General features: G+C 40.9%; 1 protein-coding gene across 16 annotated transcripts in view; it reads left to right on the top strand.

Moving 5' to 3' along the window:
* The window catches only part of PALM2AKAP2 (PALM2 and AKAP2 fusion), a 627,479-nt gene that overhangs the window by 228,552 nt on the left and 386,387 nt on the right, over nt 1-12,540 (top strand). For 14 of the 16 annotated variants that reach the window (XM_019946401.3, XM_073806364.1, XM_073806363.1 and 11 more), the window contains one exon: nt 2,151-2,312. The exons of the other annotated variants lie outside the window; for them this stretch is intronic. In XM_019946401.3, the coding sequence (XP_019801960.1) occupies nt 2,151-2,312 (162 nt within the window). The remainder of the gene's footprint in view (nt 1-2,150; nt 2,313-12,540) is intronic. 16 annotated transcript variants of the gene reach the window in all.

Raw genomic sequence — 12,540 nt, forward strand, 5'->3', positions numbered from 1 at the left:
TTCTGGCCTCTGACTCAAAACTGTCTTGTCTTATTCCCCACAGCACCCCTGTTCTCTGCATGTGTACTGCGAATCGGGGGAGACCTGATAGACTCTCTACTCCAAGTGCTCAAAGGTTCAAAAATTCTTCCTGAACTCCCAGCATTTCCGTTTGGTTTTAGGTTGGCTTTCAAAGTCCAATATTATAATAATACTATCGCATATTCACACAATAGTTTTACTAAGCTTTCCTATGTCTTACCTCATTTAATCCTCACAATAACTTTTGGGTAAGGAGAGACTGAATGATCGTGGTTTTATAGATGATATTTATTTAGATTGACTCAGATGGGATTTTTAAAACTTTTATTCATTTATTTTCCTTATTTTTTTTGGCTGCGTCAGGTCTTAGTTGCAGCGCATGGGATCTTCATTGAGGCATGTGGGATCTTTCGTTATGGTGGAAAGATAAAAGATATGGATCTTTCGTTATGGATCTCTTCGTTGCAGCGTTCAGGCTTCTCTCTAGTTGTGGCGTGTAGGCTTTCTGTCTCTAGTGGTGGCACACGGGCTCTGTAGTTTGCGGCACATGGGCTCACTCATGAAGGTGCACGTGCACAGTAGCTGTGGTGTGCGGGCTTCGTTGCCCCGCATCATGTGGGATCTTAATCCCCCACAGGGATCGAACCTGCGTCCCCTGCATTGGAAGGTGGATTCTTTACCACTGGACCACCAGGGAAGTCCTGGGATTTTTTTAAATTGAAGTATAGTTGACTTACAACATTATATTAGTGTCAGGTGTACAACATAGTAATTTGATATTTTTATAGCATATAGTCCATACACAGTTATAAAATATTGACTGTATATATTCCCTGTGCTGCATATTACATCCTTGTAACTTATTTATTTTATACCTAGTAGTTTTGTCTTGACCAATGTCATATTGCTTATAAGAAACCGAGCTAGAAATGGAACAAAAGCCTGCTTTGAAGTTGTCAGTTCACAAAGAGCACCAGCCTTGGCTGACAGACTGATTTCGTTTATTCAGGCAGTCCGAGTGTTGACTTAGACAACATCTGAGCACTGGAGTATATTTAAGGACATGCCAGTTGTTACATTCATTTACCTACATCAGTGTTTGGTGAAGATGGAGAAAGGGAAGCGAGGCCTCATGTTTTAGAGAATGCCATCACTTGTAGAAAGAAATTAGCGAACTCATCTGTAATAAGCCTATTTTTTTTAAATGTAGGTGTCATGACTGAAGGCTTCGCTCATAGAAAGTTGAACCCTTCCTCAGTTTATAAGTATAGAGATCACAGATTGAAAACATTTCAGAGTTCGAAAGTGATTATAGAGTTCTTCTGGCTGAACCCCCTCTTTCCTAGGTGAGGGAGCAGCTCCAAGATTGTAGCTCATTGCTTATGGTCACACCAGCAATTAGTGACAGAATTGTTCATAAGGGTCCAGAGCCAGACGCCAGTCCAGTTCTGTGGACTTACACCCCAAACTTGGGAATATCTCCCTGTTTTTAGTTTGTATTAATTTAAAACATTTTTTAAATTATAGTATGGTTGATTTACAGTGTTGTGTTAGTGTCTGGTGTACAGCAAAGTGATTCAGCTATACATATATATTCTTTTTCATATTCTTTTGCATTATGGTTTATTACAGGATATTGAATATAGTTCCCTGTGCTATTCAATAGGACCTTGTTGTTTATCCATTCTATATATAATAGTTTGCTAGTTTGTATTAGTTTTAATACTAACTTTCAGGTCTCTGCTTCTCAATGGTTGTGATTTTGGAATGCAAATGACAGCAACTTAGAAACTCCATGCCAGACCCTCTGCAGGGCCACAAGGGCGAGCTGCAGAATGTGGGTCACTCCCAGGGGCATGTCATCCCCTGGAGCTCCCCACTGTGAGCACAAAGGACAGTCTCATGGGTCATCTTGCTCCATGACTTCTCATCTTAAAGGTCTTGTCAAAGCTGGCCACATAGGCCCTTAAAAATATTGTAGAGTTCTTTGAAGTAGGTTGTTTATTTTTCCTGAAACACATCTGCTATTCATCTTACTTGGTTTTGAAATGCAAGTGTTTTGGCCAGCAATTTGAAAGAGAAGTCTAATCAAAATTAAGTATATCAGTGAAATGTGATTTTTCCATCAGATCTACCATCACCTCCTATTCATTCATTCATCAACTACTTGATAGATGTTTACTACATGCTAGAAATTGGAGTAGCTGCTTGGGAAATAACAATGAGCAAAACAAAGTCCTGGCTATCAAGATGCTTTCATTCCAGGGGAAAGAGACAGACAATAAACAAAGGTATAATTAATTTTTTATTATTTAACTTAGATGTAGATGCGTGCTATGGCAAAGAAGCATGGTAAGGGAGGGTAGGGAGTGTAGTGTGGGTGGTGGTGATGATTTCAGTGTTATATAGAATCGTTACAAAAGGCTACTCTGCTAAGGTAGCATTGGTGCAGAGACCTGATGGAGGTGGAGAAATAAGCCAAGTCACTATGTGGGCAGAGAACTTTCCAGACAGAGGCAACAGCAAGGCATGGTCCCTGAGTTAGGAGATTGCTTGGTGTGTTCATGAAGTGGCAAAAAGACCTGCGTGGCTGGAGTGGAGGGAGGGAGGTGGAGAGTCAGAGGAGTTGAGATCAGGGAGGTAGCAAGGTCATGTAGGGCCTTATAAAATATTATAAGGACTTTCCCTTTATTAAATAGTTTTAAAAATCGAGATATAATTTACATATAGTAAAATGTACAGATCTCAAGTATTTGTTTTGAAGGGTTTTGGTAATTGTATATGTCCTGTAACCTCTACAGAACCAAATGTAGAAAACATTTCCATCACCGCAGAAAGTTCTCACGTGACACTTTCTAGTCAATTCTGCCTTCAGCCCAGAGGTAAACAGTGTTCTGATTTTTATCACTGTTCTTGAACTTTGTAAAAATGGAATTATGCAGTACGTATGCTTTTGAGTCTGATTTCTTTTATTCAATATACTGTTTGGGAGGTACATCCATGCAGTTGCCTTTATCAGCAGTTCTTTGCTGAGTGGTATTCCACTGAATAAACACATCACAGTTTATCCATTGTTTTGATGGGCGTTTAGGATGTTTCTTGTTTTTGTCTATTTTTGAATAAGATTGCCATGAATATTCTTTTTTTCTGGTACCTTTTGACCACCCTCACCCATTTCCCCATTCCCACCCCCCTGCCCCACCCCTGCCTCTGGCAACCACCAGTCTGTTCTCTGTTTCTATGAGTTCAGCCATGAATATACTTGAACCAGTCTTTCTGTGGGTATATGTTTTCATTTCTCTTGGGTACATACATAGGAGTGGAACTGCTGGGTCATAGGCTGATAATATGTTTAACTTTATATGAAAGTGCTAAAGGGCTTTCCCAAGGGACGGTACCACTTTACACTTCCACCAGCAGCGTGTAAGAATTCCAGTGTGCTCACCGGTATTTGGTATTGTCAGGTGGGTTTGTTTGTTTTTGCTGTAATCGTTATAGGCAGTTTGAATAACACTTCACTGTGGTTTTAATTTGCATTTATCTGCTGACTGCTGATATTGGTCACATTTTCATGAGCTTTTTGGCATCTGCATATCCTTTCTTGATGAAGTGTCTATTCATGTCTTGCCCATTCTTTTGAAATTGGGTTGTCTGTCTTTCATTGTTTGTAGCAGCTTTAAAAAACAGATTCTGATAAGAGCCCTTTAAGAGATCTTTTTCTCTCTCTCCCTCTTATCTATTTATCTGTCTATCTCAATTATTTTATTAAAGTCTTCAGGTTGCATATTTACTTTCTTAATGGCATCTTTGGCTAGGCAGGGATTTGTAATAGGTATGAAATTTGATTTATCATTTTTTTCTTTTATGATTAGTACGTTTTGTGTCCTGTGTAAGAAATTTTTGTCTACGCCAAAGTCATGAAAGTGTTTTCTTCTAGAAACGTTATGGTTTTTGCTTTGGGGTTCTAAGATCCATCTTGAATTAATTTTTGCATATACAGTAAGGTAGGATGAGCTGCAGATATCCAGTTTCAGCACTGTTGGTTAAAAACGCTTTGGTTTCCCTTTGAATTGTCTCAGCAGGAGTTTGTTTTTACTCCAAGTGAGAAGAAAGCTGCTGGAGAGTTTGAAGTGCTCTCTGAAGACAATGAACACTTTTTACCTTACATACTAGTTGCTATGTGCACATCCACACAGACTTTGTGATCTCAAAGTCTCACAGACTTTGAGAACAGGGACTATATCTTGCTTGGATTTTTATCCCCAACTTCAGCACCTGGCACAGTGCTTGGCATATCATAGGTACCCAGTGAATGAATGAATGAATGAATTCTAACAACAGACAAAATTAGCTTCCCCACCCCTCTTGTTTAGGACGTGGGTGTATTCATTTGTCTGTGTTCCATATGGCTACCACCCAGACTATGATCATTTCCATTTAGGTTTGTTAGTCCCAGATTTACAGGACATTTCTAACGTGTGTGCAGGATTATATATATCTCTTTGACCCATACCACATAAACATATACTGGCTCCTTGCATGGTTAACTTAGCTTCTATTTTTGTTCGCATTTCTACTTGTCATATTTGGGTAGAGAAGATTAAAAAGCAGATGTGGAGAGCAGAGAACTGGCATCTGGATTGCAGCCTGGTTGCAGCTCTCCCAACTCTCCTAAAATGCCCAGAAAGATGCAGAAATAAGAAAGAATGCTCACCACAGCCCTGAAAAGCATGATTGTCAGACAGCCTATTGCCAAGATCCAGGATTAGTCTCCCCGAGGGGACAGCAGAGGTGGAGGGAGGGAAAAAGACTTTTTATGCCTATCCTGGAGGTTTCCTTTTACAGAAACCCTTGGTCTATTTCAGCCAGGAATCTGAGCACCCCTCCTCCTACTTCCGAGGGGCTGCTTCCTTTTAAGGCGGCCTCAAAGCTGTTTCCCATTCACCCTTCCTTCTTTCCCTATCCACGCAGCCTCAAGAATTCCCCAAAACCAACAGGACAGAAAAAAGGGAGGGACTTCTTTCCTTCTCTTGAAGTATGTGTAATGTTTAGTTGCATCCTGGGAAGTGTAGTTCCAACAATTCATCACTTACATGGGTCAAAAAAGTAAGATTTATCGCAGAAGCACTCTGTGTGCTGGGGTTGGAGTTTTTCATGTACGTTGAGTCAGAATCTCAAAGAAACAGACAATAGGGGCAGGAGGAGATGCTCCCCCAGGAGAGCAGAGCTGCATTAGGATCTGGAGTTTGGGTAGAAGTTGCACAGCCACCCGTGATCCAGCTGTAGGCATGAGATCATCATATAAGTGAAGGGTGGGTGTGGACGAGGCTAAGTCCATACCATGTATGGATTAAGTCACTAAGTCTGGAGAGAGCTCACATTATTTAAGTTATCATACTGAAAAAATAATATGAAAGACTACCTGGAACCAGTGGACAAAATTGCTGCAGATCTCAAGAAAGGGAGCATCAATCTTAAAAGTTTAGAAGAAAATAAGATCTCTAAAAATTGTCTAATGCAGGAGCCAGAAGAAATTTTCAAAAAAATGTATAGTATTCATAATGTCTTTTGAGATTTACGCCTTTCTTAAGATAGGTAACACTTTCTACCTTGCATTACAGTTGTTTATGATGTGCATTTCCTAATACATTTTGATGATAGGGGGCATATGTTGCTTTAATACCTAGTACAGTGCTTGGTATATCATAGGTTCTGAATGAATGAATGAATTCCAGCAAATGACAAATGTGCTCTTTATTCTTGTTTAGTACATGAATGTACTCATTTGTCTATGTTCCATATGGCCTTTAAAAAATAGAAATAGAAAAATCACAAGGTCATTGGAATGGGGAGGAGCAAGATAAACGTGGAAATGAGAAACGGATAAAATATGCCTGAAAGTGAAAACTCTCAAGAGCAGTATTCAAATCCTTATTAGAGGCAGTAAATAACCGAACTGAACCAGCGCAGGACTGCACCATTACTGGAGAAGGTAAATAAGAAATCTCTCTCAAAATGCAGAGAAAAAGGGAAGAGATATGCAAATGACAGTAGAGATATTGTTAGATATGGTGGGCAAGGAATGTATTTCCAACCTAAAAATTATATATATTTTTGAGTTAGTAATAACCAGAAAAGAAATCCTTGTAAATACTTTAAAGAAACAATTTTCTGTACTGAAACTAAGAACATGGTTGTCACACTGCAGGCAAAATGAATGACCATATTTCTGGATCACAGGGATAAAGAAAAATAGCTTGCAAATCTCCACGGATGTTGTCTAGCTTCATGGCCTTGGGCAATTTTCTGAGCCTCAGCTTCTTCACCTTGAAAAGAAAAGTTTAACAGAGAGTCACTAGGGTCCCTGCTAGACTTGATTATCGTATGATTTCATAAATGTTTTGAGGGCTAGAGGGTCTAAAACAATGATTATTTTAACATCACACTTGTGAGGAAGGAAGCAATTAAGTTCAGTAGCTGTAAGTCCCTCCAACCAAGGCTTTATTTCCCCTTTAACATCATTTGCTCCAATGTGTTAACTCGGATTCCAGGAATGTTATAAGCACCCCAGATGTTCTCATAGTAACAGCAGGTCCTCACAGCTCTGGCAGCATTCAGTTCTTGCCGTGTTCCTCTCTTCCAGAAGAGTCAGGGATGAAGACCTGAACTCCCTTTAAGTCCTTGTGTCCCTTTAAGCCCCCCAATAATTTTTGGTACCCCCAGGCCCTCCTTTCAGCCTAGGCACCAAGCAACTTTTCTGACAGCTTTCAGGGTTTCAATCAAATCTCATCAGTGAACACAGGTTTCAGTTTTGCTCGTTTTCAGAGCCCAACGGTTAGCCCTTAGGAACTACCTTACATAAAATGGCAGGAAGGCAGGTCCAGATCATTTAGCACCTCCCCCCATTACCAGATGGGCTCCATTTGAAAAGGGGCTCATTGTTCAGAGTTTTCACTTCCTCTGCGACTCGACTTGTTGGCTGAAGTGAATGCTGCCTCCGTTCTCTCCTTTCTCCTGATCTCTGGAGTCAACTCTAGTGGCCGTGTGTGTGTGTGTGTGTGTGTGTGTGTGTGTGTGTGTGTTTACAGCTCATGTACACACTGAACTCCAAGAAGGAACAGACGTGAACTGCACCAGTCAGAATAGACACACCCTCTCCTGTCTGGCTAAATCCCATTCCAGGTTATTTAAAAAGTCACTCAGTTGCCAGATTTTTAGCAACAATAGAAATGGTCAGACATCATCCATTCTATGAACAATAAACACATTTAGAAAAAAAGTGGCAGATAGGAAAGGCTGCTGGGAAGTGTGTAAAAGGCATCTTTTCCCCACATGAGCGTGCAGACGTGCAGCTGCCAGAACACCTTGGCCCCTGCACTTGATTTACACAATGGTCTGGGTCGCCCCATTTGTGACCACACAGCTTGGCGCTGGGCTTCATCCATTTAGACCCCAGAATACAGTTTACTTGTGTTATGACTCCAACCAAAACGTTCCAGGGAAGCCAAGTCCCCTCACTCCATTAAAAATGTATACTACGTATTTTTACTAGCCCGCGGGGCTTGGAGTTAGGAGGTAACAATATGTGCTTTGTTCCTCCACAAGTTTGCTGCAAAGTGTGCTGTAATCTTTGCCAGGGGTCTGCTGCTCTTTCCCAAGAGGGTGCACAGCCCCGAGGAACACTTCAAACTGCTTAACTGCCTGCCTGAGCCTTGCCTTTTATGGTATTTTTCGTTTGCACAAGGGAATGACAACCACTTAGAGTGTCAGCCAGTGAGGAACAGCTGACAGCAAAAACTCCACTCTGCTCTCAGTCCCTGGATGTCCTATCTGCCTTGAACTATTGGTCTCTGAGCGCGCTCTCTGATAACGAATTTGGGAGTGCCAGTGGGGTTGGAGGGAAATAGGAGTCACTTAGAAAAGCTCACCAGATAATTCTATTTTAGAAAGCACAAAAGAATGTTTTCCCCTCACCCTGGTAAGTTAGTTAATAAGTACAGGGCACAAGAAGCTCCCAAATAAATGGAAGAAATGGAGCAAAATATTGATACAAGCTACAGAGTAGGTACTTGATCACATATGCTAATATTTTTTAAAATTTATGTTTTTGAAATATAGTTGATTTACAGCTATGTTAATTTCTGCTGTACAGCAAAGTGATTCAGTTGTACATATATATATTCTTTTTCATATTCTTTTCATTATGATTTGTTACAGGATATTGAATATAGTTCCTGATGCTATACAGTAGGACCTTGTTGTTTACATATGCTAATATTTAATCATTTAATTTAATTCAGTCTTTAGGTCAGAGTTAACAGAAATAGGTTTGCTTATTCATTATTAATTCTTATTAATTAATAATTATTAGAACCATATCAAAGTATCCTTACATGCACAGAGTCTAGGGTTCTAGATAGAAATAGAAAAAAATAGAAAAAAGCCCCAATAATATCCCCTGGAGGCTGAAGGAAGGATGGCGTAGATCTGGTTCAGGCACTGTTGTAAGTGTCTTAGGTCTTGGTATCTCATTTAATCATCACAGCAACTCAATGAGGTAGTACCATTCTTTCCTAATTTTGCAGATGAGGAAACCAAGGTACAGAGAGATTAAGAAACTTGTCCAAAGTCACACAGCTAGTTTGCAGAAGCCTCGAGTTTAAACCCAGGCCATCTGGCTCCATGAGGATTTTAACAGACATAGGGATGAGGCTCAGTGGGCATGGCAGAGGTGACGCGAGGACAAGAGCAGAAGCATGGAGGAGGGAACAGGCATATATCGGGTTGGACTGAAGCATGTGTAAGAGGGTGGTGGGAAATCACACCAGAAACATAAGAATCAAATAGCTCTTCTTGCCAGTCACTTGATATCACAGAGAAGCATTTCTGAATAAAAGGAATAATCATACACGATGTCACTAAATGTTGCCCATATGGGTAGGCGCCAACAAATATTGAATCAGGAAATAAGAGTCCTCCCATTTCTAAAAAACGACTCCATAATTTTAAAGACCACAAAACGGCTCCACCAAAGGTATTATTTTAACCAGTTTTATCAAAATATTTACCAGCTCAAATTGAGTTTTATGCTGTTACAAGGCCATCTTCTTATTTATATACTTAATTTATTTTAGGGCATTTATTTGATTCATCACTTGGAGTAAAGTAGAATTGTGTTTTTTTGCTTGAATGGAGGGACCAGGCAGATGAGGGGAAAGAGAGCCTATGAACCCTGGGAAACATGCCTGGTACCTGTGCTCTTTCCTTTTGGACTTGGTGAGCTGAGCTGCCCTTCTGCACTGGGACACATAGGCTGCCTGGGTCCTTGTTCCCAGTAGGGCACTAGAGTCTGTAGGTAACCAGGTACTATAAGAGGAACAAGAAAAGTGGGGCAAGGTTGGGGGGGGATATACAAGATGGCAGTCCCTTTGGCAAACCTTCGCTTTTTTCTATGTCGATGAAATATTCTGTGATCTTTATACCATTGTATTAGAAACAGAGTCGTGATGCTTCATAAGTTAAATGTCTGATTCCATGTGCTGTCATGTGGCGTGTCTTGTCATGACTGACAGTGACACGTTTATGCTCTGGATTGGGGAATCGCAGTTTGATGTTGGGATGGGATGTGTTCCCCGCTTAGGGCCCCCAGGACAACGCGGCCATCTGCTTTAAGGGTGAGGTGATAGGGGCAGCTCTTATATTGCCATCTCTACTCCTCTGGGCTGCCCATTAGCCTTTGCAGGAGTCAGCCTGACAGGTCTGGGTGCCCTTCAGAAGAGCCCAGGACTTTCACAATATGTAGCCAGGCATCTCCATGTTTCTTCAACAGACTATTGAAGTTGGTCACATACCCTATTGTCTTAGAACCACTTTCTTGGGCTTGGGCAAATCCCTAGTGCTGGAAAACAATCCCTGGAATCAAGAGATCATTCTTGTCCAGACTGCCACTGGTCTGTTCTTGAACAAGTCTTTTTCTTACCTGGAGCTGGTTTCCTTACTTGGGATATCATGAGCTTTATGATTTCTAAGACCAGCTATATGTGAATTGCTCTCGAAGGTACAAATGTGTTTTCGTAGGTTGGAAAAAAACCAGAAACTATTTTCTAGGAATCAAGTGTTTTAAGAAATTGCAATTTTACAACATATTTTCATTATAAAAGTTAAAGTATTAGGTAGTCTTGTAGAACGATTCAGGACCATTTTGCTCTTGTCTAGAATTCAACCTGTGATCTCCATCTTCTAAATCTGACAGATTTTCTGAGCACTAATTCTATACAAGGCACCAGGGCTGAGCACTGCATTTAGGATGCAGTCATTTACAGGCAAATAAGTCTTCTTGGTCCCCTGCTCCCAGGAACCATAGTCAACCTGTTTCCTTCTCTGTATGTTCGGACACCTTGGCTAAAGTCAACGGTACCTACGTTGGAATCCATGACTTTAATTCCTGGCTATCCTTTACCATTTGGAGCCTAAACATCTCCAGGCTGGTAGACATCACTGACACAGCTCTATTGCTCCCATGGGACAAAATTGCTCCTTCAACCTGCCTGAGTGCAGGAGCAGTGATTTGTGTGGCCAATATGCCAGACCTCCTGACGTATCAAGAAAAAGCCAGAAGTCAAGATTGTAGGTAAACCCCTACAGGGTTATATTTAAGCACAGAAAGACAGGAAGGCAAAGGAGCCTCATGAACTAAGAAACGCCATGGAAAGGTCTATCGCTTCCCTTCCCTTTCAGGCAAAGACAGCTGACAAAGATGCCCCCGACACTGGGATGTTGGTTTCTCATTAAAGAAGGAAAAAAAGAAAAAAAAATACAAGAATTTAACATTATAGAGTTCTACAGAAGTAGTATAATGTAAAGAAAATAGTGAAAAAGAAAAGAAACAGAAAAGAAACAGCGAAAAGAAAAAGTTCTGCTATCATATGAAAAAGAATCATGCCATACCAAGTAACCAAGTAAGGTGGCCAACCAGTAGAGACAAAACTCATTTCCTTCTCATTCTGAGGGCTGCCCTAGGATGGGTGTGTGTGTGTGTGTGTGTGTACATACCATGGCTTGGGGCAAACTGGGATGCCTGTCTTTTCTAAAGGTCATTAGCAAATGGATTCTACTTGGATCCAACCAATTGTTGCCCTGCAGAAATTTTTAAAATGTTGGCAACCACTTTAAGACATTCTTTTTAAAGACATGACCTGGCCCTAACAAAGCACGTTTCAGTCACTAATTTGCAACCTCTTCTAGAGCATTTTTCAGAACTTTGTGTATTCAATTCATGATGAGAAGGAAGGAGCAAGTGCAATTCAAGATGAGTTTCTTTGCCAGTGAAGAAACTCCAGACAGAAACCAGAGCAGGCAGAGACTCTTACAGCCCTGCCTCCACCCCACTTCAGGTTTCCTGCGCAAAGTGTACAATCTACTTAGTGTGCTGTGTTCACGTGGCTCTTTCCAAAAATACCTGCATCCAACCAGGCAATCCTGGATTTGGACAGGCAGCTCTGTTTAGTTTGCTTTCAAATGTTTTCCTCTCAATATTCCACTCAGAAAATGTCTAAACTGAGTGGGAAATCCAGTTGAGTTGGGTATATGGAAGGATCTCTTCAATGCTGAATCTGCCCTAAATATCCATGGTAAGGAAAAAAAAAGTTTAATAATAAATTATTCAAATGTACATTCATTCTTGAAACATTTTAAGGATGTTTACATTGAAACCAGATGCCTGCTCCACAGACAGCCCCCATTTCTGTTGATTTTACAGCTCTCCTGTTCACTTCACTTTTCTCAGTGGGATCTTTGTTTCACTTACAAGTAGAAAGAATGTTTCTTTTGTTTGCTTTCCTTTGCCATCAGTGCCGCTGCCTCTGGAGGGAACTCTGGTGGTGCTGTGATTTGGCCAGCAACCCTTTGATTTCACTCCTGGAAGTCACATGCACACGTGATGGTAAATCGTTTCTGATGCACCACGTGCTTGGGCTTTTCGTAGAGGCCTTTTCCTCTGTGTGGTTGGAATTTTGCAGCAGTTTAAGCAACAGTTAGCAAATGCCCCCAAATAAAGTTGAGTCAATTCAGGAAACCGATCTCCTAGAGCAAGAAGAAGCTAGGATTTCTAGGGAATTTCTGGCCCTTCGAAAATGTCATCTGAACCTAAAGCTTTTATTTCTAATCTGGGCTGAATCCATGGCCAAGCAAAGAGCTGGAAGATGTATTTGTTCAAATGCCTGCAGCTATTGGCCTGGGGGAGTAAGGTGAGAGGAGCTATTCCCAAGGGTGCCCTGGTCTTTCTTAATCAGTTGGCAGTTTCTCCAGAAAGGAGGAACATCTAAGAAAAAGGTAAATGGTAAAAAAATCACTAAGCAAACTTTCCCACTCCCTTTTTTATTTGGCCTGGTGCATCCATTTATTTATCCAAAAAGATATTTATTTAGCATCTACTACATATTACCAGGCTCTAGGCTAGGGACTGTGAGACAGCAGTGAATATCTCCTGGTGGGGGTGACAGAAGAGCCCAGAAAATTATA

This window comes from Tursiops truncatus, chromosome 6 (genome assembly GCF_011762595.2).
Source record: "Tursiops truncatus isolate mTurTru1 chromosome 6, mTurTru1.mat.Y, whole genome shotgun sequence".
Lineage (NCBI taxonomy): Eukaryota > Metazoa > Chordata > Mammalia > Artiodactyla > Delphinidae > Tursiops > Tursiops truncatus.